The following is a 23146-nucleotide window of genomic DNA, read 5'->3' on the forward strand; positions in this document are numbered from 1 at the left end:
ACTCCTCTTGCCTCTTTCTCCAACTCTGTTACTTCTTTCTGCACTTTCCTTGCTTCTTTCTGCACCTCTCGTGTAAATTTCTGCACCCTTGAGCCTCTGTGTCCACCTCTCTTGCCTCTTTCTGCTCCTCTCTTGCTTCTTTCTGTACCCCTCTTGCCTCTTTCTGCACCTCTGTTGGTTTTTTCTGCACTGCTTTTGCTTATATCTGTTACTCTCTTGCACATTTCTGCACCCCTCTTGAGTCTTTCTGCACCTCTTTTGGTTCTTTCTATACCTCTCTTACCTTTGTGTGCACCCTGTTCCCTCTTTGTGCACTTCTTTCACCTGTTTCTGCAACTTGCTTGCCTCTTTCAATCAATCAATCAATCAAGGAATTTGTATCGCGCACTACTCACCCGGAAGGGTCTCAAGGCGCTTGGGGGAGGGGGTCTGCTACTGCTCGAACAGCCAGGTCTTGAGCTGTTTCCTGAAGGCGAGGTGGTCCTGGGTCAGCCGCAGGTGGACGGGCAGGGAGTTCCATGTCTTAGCCGCCAGGTAGGAGAAGGATCTTCCTCCGGCGGTGGCTCTCTGGATGCGAGGGACGACGGCGAGGGCGAGGTTCGCGGATCGTAGCTGTCGGGTGGGCGTGTAGAAGGTCAGGCGGTCATTGAGGTACCTTGGGCCCAGGTCATGGAGGGATTTGTGTGCGTGGGTGAGGAGTCTGAACATGATCCTCTTGTTGATGGGGAGCCAGTGCAGGTCTCTCAGGTGGCTCGAGATGTGGCTGCGTCGGGGGGCGTCCAGGATGAGACGGGCGGAGGCGTTCTGGATACGCTGAAGTCTTTTCTGAAGCTTGGCTGTTGTACCGGCGTAGAGGGTGTTTCCGTAGTCTAGTCTGCTGGTGACGAGGGCCTGGGTGACAGTCTTCCTGGTCTCGGTCGGGATCCATCTGAAGATCTTGCGGAGCATGCGGAGGTTGTGGAAGCAAGATGAGGAGACGGCGTTGACTTGTCTGGTCATCGATAGGGAGGAGTCCAGGATGACGCCCAAGTTGCGTGCGTGGTCCGTTGGCTTGGGTGCGGTGCCCAGGGCCGGGGGCCACCAGGAGTCGTCCCATGCGGAGGGCGACGGTCTCAGGATGAGGACTTCTGTCTTGTCTTTCTGCACCCTTCTATCCTCTTTCTGCACCTCTGTTGGTTCCTTCTGCACTTCTCTTGCCTTTTTCTTCAACCCTCTTGCCTCTCTCTGCACCTGTGTTGCTTCTATCTGCACTTCTCTTACTCCTTTCTACACCTTCTTGCTCCTTTCTGCACCCCTCGTGCCTCTTTCTGCACCCTTCTTCCCTTTTCCTGCACGTCTCTTGGTTCTTTCTGCATGTCTCTTGCCTCTTTCTGCACGTCTTTTGAGATGTCATCAGTGAAGTCATCGGTAGGGGTGGGCGGAATTTGCGAAAGTGACTTTCGCAAATTATCGCGAAAATGTTAAAAATCTCCGCAAACACGTGGAAATATCGCGAAGATGCGGAAGTTTTCTTCCCGCCCGTTCGCGGTGTTTTCTGCGTGGTCGCGGCTCGCCAACTTACCCATGCGGTTGCTCGCGGGCGCGGCCATCTTGTTTTCACTCTTCTCGCGGTGCATGATCGCGAGAAGAAAGACGTGATCGCGCGACCAATGACATTACTGCGGGCATGAACTGTCGCGAGACAGCGCAAATGGCTACCAACAATCCAACATCTCGTGGAGAACGCGACCGGATCGGGAAAACTTGTCGGCGAACGCGGGGATTCAGGTAAGGCGATCGCGCGTGCGCGAGAATGTATTATTTTACAGTGCAGGCAAGAAACAAATTATCGCTAAGCTGTGGAATGCGGAATTTTTTACATTTTTGCGCTCTCCGCGGAACGCGAAAATGTCAAATTATCACAATTTCTGCAAGCGGAACGGAAATTTAGCCCAGGCCTAGTCATCGGTGATGTCACTGACCATGTCATGAATGATATAATATGTGACATCATCAGCAGTTTAGCTGAACTAACTATAACGGCCAAATTTCTCTGGTATTGTACGAGGGAAATATCCAACTTACTATAACGTACTATAAGGTAAATTTAAAATATTGAAAACAATACAATGAATATAATGTTCAATATATTTGTAATACTTGTGTTACTCTATATAAATATATTCCAACATTTTTCTACTAAACATTTTAAGTATAGAAACAGGATACTCAATTAAACAGTATTCTGACACAATATTTTTTACCACAATATTGCGTCAGTAATCCATGGTTTTCATAAGGCAGCCCTGTGTCTGTTTTGGGCAAAAAACGAAATATGACATTACTGTATCTAGTTTGTTAAAGTAAGTTCAGGGGATCCAAATTGACACTGTGCAAAAATAATACAGCAAACATTACCATTTTTGCAACCATGATATATCCCACCACACACAGCAAAAAAGGCTTTTAATAAGTTTCAGTTTTCTGTAGAGCTAATACTGCCTTAACATGATTCCTGTCTCTCATGTCTACTTCAAAAGTTTGCAATTTGTAAAATTGTTGAATATAATAGGTTAATTAAATTATTTCATTGGTACTTTATTTAATTTATATTATTCAGACTGTTTACTTTATTAAATTGGTCAAATATTTTACTAGCTACGTTAAATTTTTAATTCATTAATTTAAAAAAAAACATTTTTATTGCATAAATATACCACAAAATATTTAAACTATTTGATTAAGCAATTTTTAAAATTGTAATTTGTTTTTAACATTTACTAATTTCCCAATTGTACATTTAGGATGTATTTATTATTTTAGAATCATATCAAATTGTGCAAGGTAGGACATGTTGTATTGCAATTTCTTGTTTATAATCTGATATCATGTTTACATTGATTTGTTAGTCATTCTTTACCTTTTTTATAGGTTTTTTAGTTTTATTCATTTTTATATGATTTAGTAGATGTTTAGGTTGTTTATAGAAATGTGTTTTTTAAATAAAAATGCCTATTTGTAATAATGATTTTCATTTTTTTGTATTCATTTTTTATGTGATTTTTAGAAATCTATTTTAGGATAATTCTTAAATATTTTTGATCACTTGTCCTAGTGTTGCTAAAGTTGGATTGGGAGTAGTAAATCTGAGCCCTACAAAGTCAAGCACTGTCCCTACTGCTTCTTAGGTTGGATTGTGAGTATTCAGTTCCCCCACCCTCCAAAGTCCAATACTTTCACCAATTGTGCTTAGGGTGGAGTGGGAATTATAAATCCCACCCCTCCAAATTCAGATGCTACCCCTACTATTCCATAGATTGGATTGGGAATAGTAAATCTGTTCCATTCAAAGTCCAATGTTTTTTTTACTGTTGTAATTAAATCGATTTATTTTATTTAGAATTGGTTTTTAATTAAATTAATTTTCATACTATAACAGCACAATGTAATTTTAATTATATATTATTATGTTGTTTATTATTAGCATTTGTTTACATTTTTGTAAAAAAATAACTATTTAAATATGCATTATTCATTAATTAATTACATAGTTTATGATTTGATATTTAATTATTAATCATAACAGTACAGGTTAAAATCTCTATCGATACATCACTCATCATAAAACAAAAGGGCTGTAAATAGATATACATTTTTAAAAAGTTTATATAATAAATATTCTTTAAAACTACAGTAAAAAAAGAACATCCTACTTTAGTACTGGTATTAGAATATTTATAAATGTTTAGCAGCATTCAAATGTAAAGCACATTTTATAAAGAACACAACATCTGATATAACAATTGTATCTGCCTGCATCTGCAAATGCAAAAGTGCAGTCCTTTACTGATAGAACCCCTGGCCCTTTAAAAAGGGAGCAACGACCTTTTATGTAGGTAGTGATACATCGGGCAAAATAATACCAGGTGGTACAAAGTTTGTAGAGTCATTTCATCACATGGACATGTTAAAATGGAGTTACTTTCATATTGTCCAGGAGCGAACCATGGACTGCACTGTATTGAGCCCAATCAAAACCTTGTATGCAAGGATCTCTAACAAGGGTTGTTGACCAAGGTAAAATAAGGCTCAAGTCCTGGGTTTGTTTTAATTATTTTACAAGCTCTCATAATCGATTTTTCCAGGGCCCTGGTTTCCCTCATTTCAATTGTTTGGCTAAAATACTTCTCTTTCATCCTTTTCCCATAGGCTTTAACAATAGACTTGGGAGTATAGTACAATTCAGGATGCTCCAGTTTGATTGCCAAAATCTTAAAATATCCCAACCACAGTATATTATGCCCCTGATCACAATCAAGACAGTCCTGGATTACTGCCCTGTTAAAAGCTGTGTGGTCCCCACACCAAAGGAGATCCATGAAAATAGTGGGGCTAATTGTATAGAGTCTTCTACAAACCCTAAACCAATTAGTCATGAAAAAACGTACTTGGGCTTGTGGAACTAACCCCAAGCAGCTTTCAACAGAACCGGTTATCTTCCCTCTGTATTTTTATACAATTTCGATAGCCCCAAATGGCTGCACCATACGTAAGTACTAGCAGGCATTTTATCCTGTAAATTTGGAGAAGAAGAAATATGGGTTTGTTACCTATTGTTGCAGAAAACATTATTTATTATATATTTGAATTTATTTAGAAGGATTTTTAAGTATTATAGTTTTGAAATATCAATTACTTTATATATAAATTAATTATTTTTTAAATGTTATTATATTGTTACATGCTTTTAAATGTACATACTTACCCATATAGTCTCAATATCTAGAACCACAACATTTTGTAGATGATATTTCTGCAGTTTACATTATAAGTATGTAAACTAAATATTTACAACCACCATATATTTGCAACCATGTTTGTGTTTTGCAATATTTTTTACTTTGATATGAGATCATAGAAGCATTGTATGGCCTGACTGCTCTCAAAGGCACAGTATCTGATGGCCCTCTACCTAAAATCTGCTTACATGGGTTGTAATTTCAGTTGGAACCATAGTGCAAAAGAGAAAGCCACTGGATATTTAATTTTCCTCATTTCTTCACTGATTGGAGTCATGGCTCTGAGATTGTTTAAGGAATTTTGAGTTAGGTCCTGTTAGAGCAGAATGTCACTGTCTTTGAAGGGTATGGTTTCTGATTTTTTTAGTTTCCTGTAGCAACAATAGTTCTCGGAGGAGGTGGCTATTTGGACCTGACATACTGTATGTGTGTTACCCCCAGGTTTTGGCCTTCCATTCTCCTGTTTTTGCTGACTTTAGAACTATGCACACAAAGAAGTGCTAAAGTGTGTGTTCTCTCCTTTAAATCTAGTAACATTGGGTAACATCTAATTGGCCCATTTAATTTACTTGTAGGTCCCTAGTATTTTGGTACTACATATACCTAGGGACTGTAATCTAAGTGCTACTAGTGGGCCTGCGGCACTGATTGTGCCAAACACATAAGTAGCCTTTTAAAACATGCTTCAAGCCTGCCATTGAAGCTAGTGTATGTAGTTTAAACTGCAATTTCGGCCTGGCCAAGCACATTTTTGCAAAAGACACAAGATGATGGACGGAATGTTGCACATTGGCAAAACATTCACCCCCAGTCACAGATCTGGGTTTAATCCATCGTTATTTTGCTCACCACGCCACCCCAGTTCAGACATGGCCATATGCAAATCAGTATTGACCCTGTGCCGCAGTCCAGCCCGAACTGCCAAGCCATGTCTTCCCTGGACCGGAATCAAGCATCCTAGGACCAGTTTCGGGGTTTCACCCCTCTTCAGCCAGGATAACTTGACTCCAGTGGCTTAGTGAGCACGGGACCCACGTCTGGGCATACCCTTCCCACATAGGGCGAACCTCAAAACACACAAGATGATGGACAGAATGTTGCACATTGGCAAAACATTCACCCCCAGTCACAGATCTGAGTTTAATCCATCATTATTTTGCTCACCACGCCACCCCAGTTCAGACATGGCCATATGCAAATCAGTCTTGACCCTGTGCCTTATGGGAACAGTCCAGCCCGAACTGCCAAGCCATGTCTTCCCTGGACCGGAATTAAGCATCCTAGGACCGGTTTCGGGGTTTCACCCCTCTTCATCTAGGATTGCTTGACTCCAGTGGCGTAGTGAGCACGGGACCCAAGTCTGGACATACCCTTACCGCATAGGGCGAACAGCAAAACACACAAGATAATGGACGGAATGTTGCACATTGGCAAAACATTCACCCCCAGTCACAGATCTAGGTTTAATCCATTGTTATTTTGCTCACCATGCCACCCCAGTTCAGACATTGCCATATGCAAATCAGTCTTGACCCTGTGCCTCATGGGAACAGTCCAGCCCGAACTGCCAAGCCATGTCTTCCCTGGACCGGAATCAAGCATCCTAGGACCGGTTTCGGGGTTTCACCCCTCTTCAGCCAGGATAGCTTGACTCCAGTGGCGTAGTGAGCACTGGACCCACGTCTGGGCATACCCTTCCCACATAGGGCGAACAGCAAAACACACAAGATGATGGACGGTATGTTGCACATTGACAACACATTCACCCCCAGTCACAGATCTGGGTTTAATCCATCGTTATTTTGCTGCTTTGTGCTTCTAGGCACTTATTTATTAAAAACTTTGATTTTGTTTATCTCCACTTCGATTGATAGGAATTTGTTGCTTTGGGCTCAAATGATTGAATTTTACTCTATTGTTTTGTAATTGATGTGGGATTTTTCTTGTTTGGTGTTTTGCTTTCATTACAGTTTGAAGTGCTGAATAAATACTGTGCACATTGTCTCTAAGTTAAGCTTGACTGCTTTTCTGCGCACAAGTTAATTTGGGGTTTGCTTGTGTCTCACCCTGACAGAGATTGTGGTTGCTGCTTGAGTAGGGTTTCACCCCCCTCAACCAGTAAGCCTATTACTACAGCTATGATTTCACTTGTGCATGTACTTTCTATTCTCTCACAGTGCACACCAACGCTGCCGGGTGTCCCTTGTAGAACATGTCAAAGTATGCCAGCACAAGCAATTTTTAACTCCCCAGTCTCTGATTATTCCTTCTTATTTAGTATTCAGATGTCTCTCCTAGACTGGTCCTCCAAATCATTGCTGTTGTTATGTATTTAGGCTTGAGTGTCTTCCATATTCATTCCCAAGGACGAAATCTTCTGTTCATTTACTTGCTTGTCAAGTGAAGTGTTGTCCAGCGGGAATATTATACATTGTACAGTGGGGATGCAACTGGTGTGTACACCTGCTTTGTGCGCTCATGGGGCACAGTGGTATTAAAGAAGGTGCTGCACATGCCTCTTCATCCCATCCTGTAATACTAAATAGGCCTGGAACACATTTAGAGCTAGTGCTGTTCTGAGAGGGCATTTCCTCATTTGCATGTCGGTGTGGCCTGATTCAAATTTGCCTCTGCGCCCACACCATATTATGGAGCCAAACATTCCCTTAGGATGGGCACAGAAAGTACACCACTAAAACATGCCCCACTTTCAGTATGCCTCCTAAAGGCAGGTCTCTAGAGGGAAGAAAGGGTGTCCCAAGGACCCCCAGATAACCCCCTGCAGGCAGGTGCAGTCATTCACTGCTCCTGCTTGCAAGTGGATCATTTTCCCTTCTTTAAAGTGCAGATGGCAAGCTTTACAGCAGCTGCTTCATATCTCACTTGAATGCACTGTCCTAAGGGCAGCACAAGTTTATGGCTGGCATGTGGGCATCTCATTCTATGTAGAGGCTTTTTGTGCCAGGCACACCTTTTGAAATGTGTGCTGTGGCGCAAACAGGGAAAGTGAGCTATATGCGTAATATGGCTGCAGGTTTCCATTAACTTGGAACGGAGGGTTGCACTCCTATAAGGTAATCTGGTGACGTAGATCAAACGATAGGCAGTGAAATGGGGTAGGTCCTCCTGAGTGTGAGGAATAGATAGGCAATCGAGAATGAGCTGTCCTCTAGGGAAGAGGGGTGTCTCCCACATGCACTCGAAGAAATATGTATAATCCTTAATCTGCTTTTAATAAAGGTTTTCACAAAAAATCCCTCAAATTAGTTCTTTATGTTTAATTCATGTTTCGGTATGATCATGAAGTATCTGCCAAAATGTGTTATTATTGCTTCTCTTCCCTAGAGGACAGCGCATTCTCGATTGCAGGTTTTCCTTTGACAGAGGTCAAGGATCATTTTTCTTTGCAGCCATTTCCATCTCCAGACTATTTATTTTGGAAAGGCCAGCTCTATTGGAGATTGCATTGTTGTCCCAACATGAACAATGATCTATTTGTGTCCTACCCATGTCTGTTCTTTCCACTAGGAGAGCTGGAGATCTTGTGGATCATACCAATCAACCATATTGAGGTGTCAATAGGACAATGCCTGCTTTTCGTACTTCAACACTAACTCCTTTCTTTAATCAGCACACTCTTATCCTTTTTCTCCCGCAAGCTGCCACCCATAGACAAAACTGAAAAGCACCCATACACTCTCCAGTCTCAAGATTGGGCTGGACGTGGGAACCCAAAGGAGCCCTGTAATTGTGTCGGACCCGCCCCCGAGGGCGGGAGATGTTGTGCAAGTGTGAAGCACTCCTGCGTTTGTAACTGGGGGCTGATATTGCAGCACCTTTCCAAAACCAGCCCCCAGTAACAAAGGTGCCCCGCATCGCTGCAGAGCTGGCCCCCACCCTTTCAGCCTCACAGGAAAATGCCTGATGCCCACTACAGCCAGTCGGGCCCTGCTCAAGCTCGTGCTTCACAGAAAATGAGCACTTAATGGTGCACACAAATCACTAGTCATAATTTCATGAGGTCTTTCACAGGAACGCAGTTGCAGGACCAGATGCAGTAGAGGTGGTTGCACCCTCCCATTTTCCCATTTTAGTATATATTGCTCAACACAACTCATTCATTACGTTCAACCTGATAATCATAATATATTCTGTTGTAAGTCTCATAAAAGATGCAGAGAAACATTCCGCCATCATGCATTTCAGTAATCCACAGGAAGCACTGATGTGAGGGCCCGGAGGTCGTAGTTTGTAATCATAAATGCCCTTAAATCAATATTCCCACCTTCACTCTCCTGCGGTTGACCAGCCGCATCTTACACCACTGTGGCGCCTGTGTATCTGTAAATCCCAGAAGTCACAGGGACTCTACCATGAGGGCATCTCTGAGACAGCCACTTTTGCACCGCCTACGGTCTCCAATCTAGCGTAGTGTCTTCCAAAGTGTAAAAGCTCCCCGAATCTGCCGCACCAGAACTGTGGCCCGCTGCACCTACAGCATAGCACTTGCACCTCTTCCCTTCCCCAGGTGCATTCCTTTCCATGCCTTCATTGTGCAATGCCAGATGAACACTTACTGCTATCTAGAGGACTTTGCAAGTGCATGGGGGAGGCACTCACTCCCAAAAAGTCATACTTGCTCCGACGCTAGCCCCCTCATCTCCAGCTACCCCCCCATCTTAGCAGTAGTTTATACTCCTTAAGATCAGTCAGAACCTCTGCCAGGATGCATGGTGTTCTGGACGAGCCACGCCTGGAGGGAAATTATTAGAACTGCATGGTGTTGCAGGAGTGTTTGCCAGTGGTAAGACATTGATGCAATTGTATATGCAGGAGCAGCAAGCAGCTGAAGTACAGGATTTTGATATGGGGAAGAGGCAATTCATCACTTTATGTACTAAAGGCCTCCAAAAGCTTGCTGCTGTAATCTCTTGTATCATTCCGGCAGTCACTCCTCCCTCAATTATTCCAAATACCGCATCTGATCCTAATTCTCTGAACGTAACTTTCTTATACTAGAAATAAATTAAAAGAAACAGTGACACCTAAGGTTTACCCATAGGCTGATTGGTATGAAGGGTATTATTGTTTCATGCATATGAAGATGGGGATGAGCCAGAAAGGTGAGGTGCAAATGCATTTTTATAGCGATTTATATTAATGCAAGAAATTAATTTGTGAAGACAAACATATTTATACATACATACATCAAGTATATTTTAATTTGGGACATATTGTATTTTTAGAGACCTCTTATTAAAATTATTTCAGGTTTTTTATAAAAGATGGCTCCATTATTTTGTACAAAGCGCTGTGCATACGTATCCTGATTGCGATGTGTGTATAAGAAGTATAAACATCGGTGTAATTGATTTAGAATACGAGGAGCATACTTATGCTTCATGCACTACAAGAAATTAAGAATACTTAGGGGCATATCAACAACAACCGGCGATAATTATCGCTAAGCGCACATAGTGCTAGGAGAATTATCGCCGGCTATCGCTGGTAGATATCGTCGAGATAGCGTGCTATCAGCAACGCTTATCTCGATTGCGATAAATAAACCAGAGATAGTTGAAAAAAGGTGTGATTATCGCTGAAAATCCAGCGATAAATGCACAGGGACAGGGGGTTACCTTGTTGCTAGGGCTGGGTGGTCTCAGCCCTATAATCCACCACCCATTGGAAAACATTGTTTAGTCAAAGGAAAAGCAGGCGTAAAGAAACCTACGATGAGCGCGGTTAGCGCTCCTTTTATCATCGCTGCACAGGTTAGCGTGCAGGTTGATAATAGGAGTAATGTCGCTTAGCGACATTTTCCTAGAAATATCTCTGTGTTATGCCCACTTTGCATCTCATTAGCGATGCAAAGCTGGGTGTTGTTGTGACGGGCGCTAAGTCAGCAAAACACGCGATAGCGTGTCTTTGCTGATAAGGCGATTAAATTATCGCCGCTTTTCGCCCGAAAACGGACGCAACTGCGGCGATAATTTCATAGTGCCGCCTTGATGATATGCCCCTTAGGAAGTTCTTTGTTCTTTAAAATATAGTTTTGTGCTGCGAATCGCATTCATTTGAGTGCCTCCCGGGGTATAGGAAAGGACAACATGAATGCAGCTGCATAACAATGCAAACTTGATGCGCTTCTGCCTGTATGCTCTCCCCTTCACAGGTATTTACTGCACCTACATGTGCATTTGGTTGTAAAAGGCAACAGTGCACTTAAACAAATGAACAGTTTAAAACTCGAGGTGGTTTTAATAAACACATCATTTAGGCGCATGTAAATGCTCCAGTCAAATAATGAAATTCTTTCACAATGTTTTTGCAAGCTGAGGTGAACACTTTACCTTTGTACATTCATGTATAATTATACACGTTTTTCAATAATACAATGCTCAATTATGCTGTCTTTAAATGCCAAGGGTGAGAGGAAAATAGGAGGTTAGGAAGGGGTTTCAAAGAACTGGAAGTGAAAGGATTGGATGAAGGCAAATAGGGGAGATTAGGTGGGCACCAAAGCAACACCTAGTAATTATCTCCATATCCTCACGTGTCCCATGTTCCGGCGCTTCTCGATTTCACTGACATTTTATAACATTTTGAGAGGACCACGATAATTGTAGCCACGAAGAAAATGGCGAGAGATACAGCATGCTCTTCATTTCCATTTCCATTTCCATTTATGGCTCGTCTATTATTTTTTTGTGCCCTCTGCAAAACATCTGGAATTCTGCTCCGCCTATTGATCTGGCATTTAGTACTACTAAATGTGTTTTTAATGTTGTGTAATCATTCACGGGGGATGTTTAATAATCAATAAGATTTACTGTGAGAATTTACACATTTCGACTGTTCATGTAGATCCTAAGCAATTTAGAAGCAAACAGAAGTATATTATCAGAAAATAAAAATGTGCTGCAATGCAGTAAAATAAAAAAATATATTTTTTCGGCATTGCTAAGATATTCAATAAAACCAAGCTCTTACCTTTACTGCAGCCTTGAACTATCTGGTACACAATTACTTTCCTAAAAGCAGATTTGTGAGATCAATATTCATGCATATCAATATTATCAATTATAAGTATGATCCGCATTCGATGGTGTTAGTGCTCTTTATATGATTCCTCTAGTGTACACAAACCTTTGTCGTAAAGTAAAAGATTTCCCGATCTATGGGGCATATCAACAACAACCGGTGATAATTATCGCTGAGCGCACTTAGCGCCAGGATAATTATCGCCGGCTAGCGCCGATTTTTATCGCTGAGATAGCGTGCTATTAGCAACGCTTATCTCATCAGCGATAAAAATCCTGGCGCTAACTGGCTAACGTGAGATTATCGCTGGAAACCCAGCGATAATCTCACGTTAGCTAGTTGATAGGGACTCACAAACTTAGCCATGATATCAACCTTCCATAGGATATCATGGCTAAGTCAGTCCTGAAGCAGGCGTAAGGAAAGTAGCGATAACAGGGTTTATCGCTACTTTTCCTGACGCTATGCTTCATAGCGTTAGGCTTGCTGATAGGAGAAATGTCGCTTAGCGACATTTCTCCTGTCATGCCAGGTCAGGAACGCCCACTTTGCATCTCATTAGAGATGCAAAGCTGGGCGTTAGGAAACCTGACGCGAAAGCAAGGTTTCACGCGTTAGCGTGACCTTGCTGATTAGGCGATAAAATTATCGCCGCTTTTCGGCCGAAAACGGCCGCAAAAGCAGCAATAATTTTTTATCGCCTGCTTGTTGATATGCCCCCAAGTGCCATATAATTTGCATATATAATATTTAATGAAAGCACAGTTATGTAAACAATACATTCCTCATCACCTCACATACGACATCACTGATGATCTCTTAAATGACAGAATTGATGACAACATTGTTCTGATCACAAATTACATCATCTATATTATCAAAGGCAACAGAATTATGGCTCCTCATGACTTCATAAAATGGTACTGTGATGGCAGGAGTGCTTCTTTGTCATAAACCCCACTTCTCCAGGAAAGGAGCACACCAGGGTAGATCTCCTGAGCTCCAAGAGAAATGATGTGCAATGCACCGTTATCGGGGAGAAGGCGAAGAGGCAGCTGCCTCTCACTTCTCACCACAACCATGTATGCTCACATAGATAAGGAGTGTTAGGACAGCAACCTTATGATGCAAAAACACATCAGCAACGCTACAAAGGGAGCTAATTTCCAGATAAATACTTTAAGGAAGCTGAAACCCTTCCTGCCTTCTGAGGACTTCAAAGTGGCAGTGCAAGCTCTAGTTATCCCTCATGTCGAGTACGGAAGTGTCTCCTTATGTGGCCTCCCAAAAGTTGCTGCAGCCCCACTACGAGCAACTATCAACGCGGCAGCTAGACTCATTACTGGCTCGAAAAGAAGTGCTCACATTTCCCCTGACCTTAAAGCCCTGAACTGGCTACCATTTGAAGCTAGAATCCAGCTAAAAATCGCGTGCTTGACTCATAAAGCCCTACATCACAACACTCCCAGCTATCTCGCGAAGAAACTGACTATCTCTGGTGGTCTAAGGTCCTCCAGAAATGCGGGAAAACTTCTACTGAAACCACAAAGGTTCAACAAGAAGAAAACCTATAATCGATCTTTCTCAGGGATGGCGCCCAAAATATGGAACTCTCTTCCCCCTGAAACCAGACTGAATGCCTCTTCCGCATCGTTCAAAAAAGAAGTTAAAGCATTGCTCATGGCAAAACTTACATGAACACCTGCCATCCATGCCCCTAGCTCTTTAGAGCCAGTTTAAAATGCAATACTTGACTAACCCTCCTACGATCTCTTGTTCCAAATGTTGTTCTTATATGATTGTTACCTGCACACGATTGTCGGTTCAATCTGTCAGTTGTTTCTATGTAAAGCGCTCTGATATCCGTAAGGATCTTGTTCGCGCTATATAAGACTTTCAAAATAAATAAATAAATAAACTCAACAATGTCTCTGAGCAACAGGCACTTGCTGCTGTACCTTGGAGCACATGGATGGGTGCTTGCACCTTTGTTTTCTTGTGTTTCAATGTTGCTACATATGAACCTTGACATTTTATGGGCTACAATGTAGCCCGAGTGCACACTTTGGTTTTCGATGGCGTAAGTCAAGGTAATGGAGACAATTCATGATATTTCACTTCAGGCATTATATTTATCAATGCGCCACTATTGATGATGAAAGGTATCGAGCAGTCATTTAATTTTAATGTTATTTTCTGACAATGTTGTATGACTTTGATGCTTTAGCTTGTAAACTTTATTTTTTACTGACATTTTTCCTCACATGCTGCCAGTCCAGCATGCGCTCTTTTCGCTGAGGTAAACATTGACATGGCACAACCATCTTCCTCACTTTCACTGGATACATAGGCAGTTGAAATGTTTGATGATGATTTAGATGACAAGCGACTTTGCTCATTGTCAATTTGCCTCAATTGTTTTCGCCACTTGGCCTTGTGGGGATGCGTCAAACGTTGCCTCTGGAATGTTCTGGTGCCATTTTGTCTTTGCGATGTGATGCATTTGCTTTTTCATTCGCTTCACAAACCATCAAAAAATGGTTCTGCTTCCCAAAGCCTTTACATATCTGGCCAATGGTGAGACATTTACCTTTGAGTGGAAACAAAAATCCTCATCTAAAACATTATTTCTTTACTTCTTTACTTGTAGACAGTACATTGTGTCCTTCAGTCTTTTGCTTTGGCTTACTTTTTATGCTCATGACTGATTCACTTTTGGAACCTCCAGCATCCATGTCAGGGCTTTTCTTTCAGCACACTACTCAGCTCTGGCAGCCATTAACACTCACTGCTGACTAAGAGTTTCTCTCAGCATTCGTTGTCTGAATAACTCTAAGTCGCATAGCATCCTCATCATTACATTTATTGATCTTACAGTGTTTGATGAGTGAATCAAGTCTCTCCACAAATTCATCAATGGTTTCACAAACCTTTTGGCATTCTTGATTGAAAATATATCTGTCATAATCAACATTGGGTACTGGATTGAACTTTAAATTCAGCAGTTCTCTCATATGACAATATGTAGTATCTTTGTCAGTTCGCTGCATTTTCTTTGACTTCTTTCACACCATCACAAGCAAGATTTTTGAGATACTTGATAATCTTTTTATCATCAGTCTCTTCATGTGCATCAATGACATCATCAAATGTCTCTAACCATGCAGACCATCTATTACCAACATTTTGCTTTTTGGCAGTATGGAAAGGTGTTAATGGTGGTTTCAGTAATGCAGCAGCATTGTAGACCAGTGTGGAACTTACTGACATGGTGGTTTGTTCCGTGTGGCTTGGTGTTTGCAATTCATCTGTGAGATTTTGTCTCCATTGGCCTCCGACTCATGTTTAACGAGAACTGGAAATGTGACTTTCTTCAAACCCATCTGAAAAATAGAATTTTTCTGAATTCTTCAAAGACCTGTGAAGTTGTTCTGAGGCCCACTCAGGAACTTTGTAAATGAACTGCTTTGGGTATGGATGAGTCTGAAAGCACAACCGCGAACACTTCTCCTTGAGCCACCTGCCACTTTCACTAACTGCAGCAGTATGAGGACTCTCTTCAGGGCATTCAGTAAGTCTTTTTTTTCTTTTTGTCTAAAGGTCAATTTGCTTTTATTAACACTTGGTTGATCTCCACCTGGCAGCGCTTCTGTCCGCAGCATTATTTTGTAGGCTATGATTATCAGCGGCAGCTTAAATCCACTTCCCGTGTTAACACTCTGTATAATGTAGAATGTTACCTTGCATGGCAGCACAGCACCTTTATGGTTGACTCGACCAGCGGGTTTTCGACCATAAAAGTGTAGATTTGTTTGCTTTCCAGTGGCTAAGGATGTGCTTTGACTTCACGTGCATGAAGCATTGATTCTGTTCTTTGACAGAGACAAACGTGGCACGCATGAGCAGTTTCCTTGGACCACTGCAAACTATATGGGGGAGCACGGTTGTTCTCTGGGTTACTTATGCCCTATTTCATCACTATTTGTGGTGGCTTTCCTGTCCCAGCAATGAGCACACCACACACAGAGCTTAATATTACACATTTTTGTTCTGCTGTGTGCAACTGCAAACTCAACATTCAAAAACAAGCTTTCATGGCATTGTGCTCTGACACCTACGTCACAGCTCTATGGTGTGCATTAGGAGCCAAAAGGGTTCCATTCTAAAATATTGCAAGACACTACACCTGTATTCCTGGATGTGAGCAGTTATTCCCTGTTCTTGGAGAAACTGGCTTTTGGTGTGCGTATACTGGCCAGAATCATAGATTTCAGCCCCCCCCGTTTCCATGCATCAATTTTTGCAATACTCGTAAAAAGGTATTGGATTCCTTTCTGTGCTGGCAGACTGTAATCATGGCCTTTGCTGCTCAAACTTTTAGTATGGCTCGCGAACACACGTGCAAGCTGCTATAAGAATATAATTGCATGTGCCAATGAAACCTCTCTTGGAAGTGCATTTAGGCCACTGCAGTGCACTGTGCATACCCTACTGTCCAGAATAACTTCTTACAGGATAATGCAATCTGTTGTATGCTTGCACAGTGAGATTTAGACAACTTGGTTCTTCTACTATTAAACTGATGTTGGGACAGGGGCCAATGTTTCGGCTTTCCTTAAACAACACTGCCAAAAAGTAACCTGTGAGTTTAATAAAAAGTTTGTTAAACGTTTTTTGAACATATGCAAGTTGATGATTCCTAAATCGCCATTTATTGACATTTTAGTTTAGCTTTATGTACCAAATATACACTGCTTATGCATTGCACATTTACATCAAAGATCTTTAGCACTAAACTACCAGTGCATTCTGAGTACAGGAACGTGCGTGTTATTTTAGCATTCAAAGACCATGTTTCGCTTAGAGAAACACTATGGAAATACGAAAATATGAAAAGAAATCCTCTGTAACCCTCACCGCATTAAAAGTGAACAGCTAATGCTCTGTCTTGTAAACATTCGTGTTGATGAAGTTGACAGCCGCGTGAACATATGTTTATCAAGACAATTCCAGACGACATTGTATTTGCATCATTTGCAAAGTCTTTTCCCCTCTTTTTGCTCTTGAAACAGGTCGTTTTGAGCAAGAATACCAAACGAACTCCTTAAAAACAATTACAGCCAAATGTAAATGTTTGTACCAGTTGCTACAGAATGCTTTCAGGCATAGTCCCTGTTTAGCAAGATGCACACAAGTCTTTCTCCATGTTACAAACCATGATGAAGAATGCTTTAAAATGCAATGCTGATGAAACCCTAGTCATTCACCGGACCTGTGGTGACCTGTTCAGTGCCATTTATTCAGAAAGTAAGGCTTGACTAGGCTGCTGAAATGGATTATTGTAAGAGGATGATAACGTGTGTGGTTTTTTTTACTTGTCAACAGAATTTCCAGTGCAATGAAGCTCTTTTTGAGGCTGTGGAACAGCAAGATCTGGACGCAGTGCAGATTCTACTCTACCAATACACGGCGGATGAATTGGACCTTAACACCCCCAACAGTGAAGGCCTGACACCTTTGGACATTGCCATTATGACAAACAACGTGCCTATTGCAAGAATGCTGCTGAAGGCCGGAGCGAAAGAGAGTCCTCACTGTGAGTAAACAAGTACCCAGCTCCGAAATTCAAGTGCGTTTATTTTCTCCATTTTTTTTATTACCAGTTTTGTTATTTTTCTTTCTGAACAGTTAAAACTCGAATTTGAATTTATATATCTGTACACAGCCCATGAAAACAAGCACGTGAACGCGGGCAAAATATTTAGTTAATGGTGTGATCTATTCTGTTGTAGGGGCAGCCCCATACAGCCCATGAACGTCTCTGTTTGTGTCCAAGCGTGGAGAACTCAACTAATTCTTCTGATAATATGCTGCATAGTCACAGACAGAGGCAACTCAAATCTGCCAAAAAATATGTAAATCTTTGAAAATGTTTTTAAATTTCCGGGTGGAAAGTCAGTGGATAATTAGGGGCTTAGGGTGCGCCTCTGAAGGACCAGTCATTACTCCTTCTTTTATGGCATTGCTACTGAACCTCTTCCTTTCTGGAAATGTATACATTATGATTATGAGTTTGGCGGACAGGGCTACTTCTCACAAACGGGAGGGATATCCCTACTTCCAAATTACACTTTCGTTATAGCCAATGGAACTTGCAATACAGCGCCCGGGATATGCATCATGATTGTGATGGAGTAACCCAGTCCCCCAAGATCGTAATCGAGCCCATAAACAGAACGTTTTCCATTGCAAATAAAGCTGTGCCCTGGAAAGTAAATCCTGAATTAATAATTTTTTGCTTGTTTGTGCCACTTATGCGATGCAACCCCACTGCAAAGTGTTATTAAATTCGACCCTTAGAGTTGACTTGTAATTACAAACTCTCTGATTCCTCGAGAAAGTGCTAAATTAAGAGAAGACATCAACCACTGACATTTTACAATACCATGTCATCCCTCTACTGGTAGAAATTCCATCCTGGGATTTTATTTCATACTAAGCACAGAAAATGGAAATGTATTTGATATGAAACGTTCAGTCTGTGCGTTTTCTATGAAATATTTTTGGCCTTTGTGCTGCGATGAGGTAATGGGATACTAGTCTAGTCAAATTAGTTAAAAAAATGGGCTAACCTAGAACTAATTGCAATACAATTTCTGTGAGTGGATTGTTACTGAAATTTTTCCGTAGAAAACGATGGTGAAAAGTCTACCACTCTATCATGACGTGTTAATCCAATATGGTGGATTTTTCAAAATGGCTGCCCCTTATTTGAGATATAGGGTATATCTGTTTATATGCCCATGTCTGGTATCATTTTCTATGCTTTTATCAAAACATCAAAAATAGTTTCTGATGACCATACTATCAAATTGGGATTAATACAATAAACAACGATAATTATATGTTAATATGCCAAACATAGTTTTGACATTAATTTTTATTTACATTTTTTTAACATCATCTGAAAAGGATAAACACATTTCAACTAGATAATATAGCACTTCTCAATATGACACTGACAAATGAAAATTGTTAAAGAGATCAATTCAAACAGCACTCCTCTGTATAAGAATAGTATGATTTCAATCATTGTCCATGCCCACTTCCATGGAATTGCAACAGCTTATTCCTCGACAATCCGTGCACGCATCTGTGCACACTATTCCCTGTCTTTTGCATATACATTGCGGAGCCGCACACTGACTCTTGCTACAGCCACATTTCACAAATTTTAATAAATGATCTGGTGCTGGTGCTTGACTCATTCTAATGGGAGCCAATCTTCCATCTTTCACTTCAAATCCCCACTGTAATGGATCCACATGAATACCCATCCACTGCTGCACCTGATGATATACTCTGAGTGCATGAAATTTGCAGGCATCCTCTGTAGGAGGCAGGACTTCCGGTTTCACATGTATTGTTGATTTTGTTGCCTTTGAAGTGAAAGTTCGAAGTCTCATATCATGTAGGGCCATATGTAGGAAGCCAAATACCGGTCGGTAACGGCCGATTTTCGGTAAATATCCCATTACCGACCGGTATGTAGGCTTTTGGTATGTAGGGGGCATATTTCAGGAATCGCTAAAAAATTACCAAATCGGTAATTTTACCGATTCGGTAAATACCGAATCCTGAAATGATATGTAGTGGGAGTGTCTCGTTGGTGTGGGGATTCGTTATTTACCACCAACTAAAAGTTGATGGTAAATGACGAATACCTGTAAAAAAGCATTTTTGTGCAATTTGAAGTGTGCAATGTGGCAGACATACATGCCCTTAGGGCATGTATGTGCGCCACATGTGCACACATGGACGAATCAGGGGTGCAACAGGGTGTCAATGTGACACCCTGCCACCCATGATGATGCCTCCCCCATTACCGATTCGGTATTTACCGAATCGGTAATGACAACTGGCTTCCCATTCATTCCTATGGGCCTCCAGGCCCATAGGAATGAATGGGAAGCCAGTTGCCATTACCGATTCGGTAAATACCGATTCTAAAATACCGACATTTACCGAATCGGTAATAATTTACCTACATTACATTTACCGATTCATAAATACCGAATCGGTAAAATTCGGTATTTAAGAATCGGTAAATGTAATTTACCTACATATGGCCCGTAGTGTGCTGTCTCCTGTTATTCCTCCATACAACTCTATAATAGCATTAAGACCAGCATTTTCAATTTCTTCTGTTGATTTATGTGAGGATTTTTTGAAGCTGCCTGATTTTCTTAGCAACTTTATGGAGTCACGTTTTCCTAATCCAAATGGTTTGGAGGTGGTATCACATCCTAATACGGCGTGAGCAAATAAGATGTGAGAGCAGACGTCATTACCTAAAGCTTTTGCTAATTTCCTAATATCATACACAGTTATGTTTTGGGAAGATTTCTTAGGTTCTCGGCAAAGGAAAATATCAAATTGGTTTTCTTGAAAATGATGAAGGAGTAGTATGAGAATATCAGTGTCCTCGCCAATAATGGCTGTATGATGAGTTTTGGCCGACTCAATAGCCTCCAAAACGACCATGAAGTCCGCATCACTATGAGCTTGCTTTGTTTTACACCCAGCTTCTTGTAACTTTTGAGATAATTGAACAATGAAGGCTTGTTTATTTTCATTATTACTCAGAAATAATTGTTTCTGGATTGCGATGGAGGTAGAAGTTATGAAATTTACTTTAGGTCCTACAATACCTCTGTTTCTTTTTAGATGGGCTCCTGATTTTGTAGAAAACGTATCTCCATATCCGTCGAATACTATTATTGCCTGGCCATACTTTGTTAGCACATATCTCTCATAGGCACAAAGCACCTCATGGAATGTCTGATTTGGACTCCAAGGAAGGCGATGTAGTAACCACCCACCATCAATGACGAACTGCATATTTTCGGGCATGTTAGCAACGGCTGGTACTTGCTCTTTAATATAATTGGCAAGCTGCGACTTCCCAGATTCCCTTATAAGTCCATGCTTATTGAATAAACCAGCTGGGTATGAGCAAAGCTCATAACGAAACACCTCCTGCAAATCCACGCCACTAGTCTAAGCACAAAGCAACAAGCGCTGAAAGAATAGTTCAGGATCCATAACAAAGGTTTCTTCTTACAATTTAACAGATTGAACTGATTTCATTACCTTCACCTGGTTGCTTTTTCTGAAAGAGAACTCAGGGACTCTTTTGTCCGTCATCTCATTAAGAATTCTATTTCCAATTTCTTCTGCAAGTTCAGGATTAACATCACAGCCATAAGTAACACCCGTGACAATGTTACGCAGGTTGCTGTCTCGCTCAAAAACATTGAGCTGTTCTACATATACCAGTACTTTCTGTGTATCATGTTGCTCACTTGCTGCATGCTTCACTGAAGCAAAGTCCTGCATGCATTCATTCAAATGGGCGCAAATAGGGCGTGACATAACCCAGACAAGCTGCTGCTGTTCTGTCATACCTTTTCCATGGGTCATTCCGCCGAATACTTTTATATTCTTCATTAGAACTTGTTCAATTACCAAATCAGTGGAAAGGCCACCCCAAAACCTATCAATTCTTCGGACAACATGCAGACCATTTGTAAATGCCGTGTATACATCAGGTAATACAAAAGCAATGGGGTGACCCTGTGTCCCTCAGAACCTGGGTAGAATTATTACAAGAAAACAATGGTTCTGTCGGGTTTAAGTAAAACAATCGCTTTGTTATGCAAATAAATCAAGAAATGACCACACAAACTCAGAATACAAATCACGTTAACGCTAGATTTGGAGGGTGTGATGTCGTTTTTTATATAAATTTCAGCATTTATATGAAAACACCCATATTACTTGTAACGCAAGGTTACCAATGAAGTAAACTTTAACGTGAAGCAGTGAATCAGTGACAAGGTGACAAAAGTGACAATTTTGTGCAAGATATGTACAGTGATCAAATACAAAGGAAACATTCTATGTACATCATATACAAGAGGAGGGCCAGTATCAAGGAAAAACACAATGGCGCTGTTTCATGAGTGAATCAAAATACATTCGGAAAACAGGTCTTGAACTGGTCCTAGCAGTTATCGTCGACGTTTCAACCCAAATTATGCGAAATTAAATCGTCATGCAGGGTCTTCATCAGGACATTAAGAAAGGCAATGGCAACCTGCAAGTGCAAGTAAAGTATGTATCAATATCGTGAAATGCTTATGTTTAATGTGTGGTCCCTAATGGAATAGCCAAAACTCACCTAGCCGGTGGTATAGGATGGCCTGGCAATCGGTTGTATGCGTTTCAAAAGACAGAGCGCCTCATCAAATGTGGTCTCTGTAAGTGAAAGGGGACTTCATTGGTTCAAAGAGAAAGCGCATCTCCGATGTCATAGTGCATCAGGGCGGGGGATATAACAAGCATCGGTGATTGAACCCCATATTGATTAGATAGCATGTGGAGTCATAGTCTCTATAAATACGACCGGGGCGTGTGTCGTCCCTGTTAAACCAAAGAGAGAATGGATCTCTGGAGAGGAGGGGGGGGGAATGGGATAGTTAATGAACCAAAAGGCCCCTGTTATAAAGGTGGGCTCAACAGTCACGGGTGGTGGGGAGCCGACCACGGTGCTTAAATAGCGCCTATGAAGCGTGCATATTAATCTGACTCCTAATGTGAAAAGTTCAAAACGCCAGGCACGGCAACCATGCTTTAAAAGAAAAGAAAAGGGGGGCGGCTCACCTATACGGGCGAACCGCGTCCGCTAAGTGGGATACGTCCGAGATTCAAACAGAGTTCTGTAATAAAAACCAATCGTTGAGGGCACAATCGCGAACGGGTGATTAATCCATGAAAGGCAGAATAACGGGATTCGGGGCTTACTTGAATTTGAAGGCAAGCGATCATGACTCACGCTGCAGCACCTCCTCTCTCAGTCGGAGGAAGCCGCAACTGACAGGACGACTGCTAAATGAAAGGAATTCGGGGCAGTCCTGTATGACGTAGACAGTGTTGCGTGTCAAGCGAGTTGCCTAGCAACCAAGGGCGTTTCAAAGCGCCGAAGCAGCTGAGACCAGCACGAGATGGATCACGCGGAGGGTTTACGTCAGAAGCTGTGTCAAGAATACGTGATTAACTCATTAAGGAGCGTTAACACACTTGCACTGAGAGAATGGTTATATTGGAAATTAAAATCACTTACGGGATCTGTGTCAAATTACGTGATTAACTCATTAAGGAGCGTAAACACACTTGTACTGAGAGAATGGTTATGTTGGAAATTACTTCTAGGATCAGAAACTCCTATAGAGTCCGTTAAGGTGCGTAAGCATAACTCCTCT

General features: G+C 41.5%; 1 protein-coding gene across 1 annotated transcript in view; it reads left to right on the forward strand.

Moving 5' to 3' along the window:
* Positions 1–23146, forward strand: part of ANKFN1 (ankyrin repeat and fibronectin type III domain containing 1) — a 1480122-nt gene that overhangs the window by 351871 nt on the left and 1105105 nt on the right. The window contains exon 3 of the mRNA XM_085614412.1: positions 17208–17418. Coding sequence (XP_085470538.1) covers positions 17208–17418 — 211 coding nt within the window. The remainder of the gene's footprint in view (positions 1–17207; positions 17419–23146) is intronic.

The sequence above is a fragment of the Triturus cristatus genome, chromosome 7, assembly GCF_964204655.1.
Source record: "Triturus cristatus chromosome 7, aTriCri1.1, whole genome shotgun sequence".
Lineage (NCBI taxonomy): Eukaryota > Metazoa > Chordata > Amphibia > Caudata > Salamandridae > Triturus > Triturus cristatus.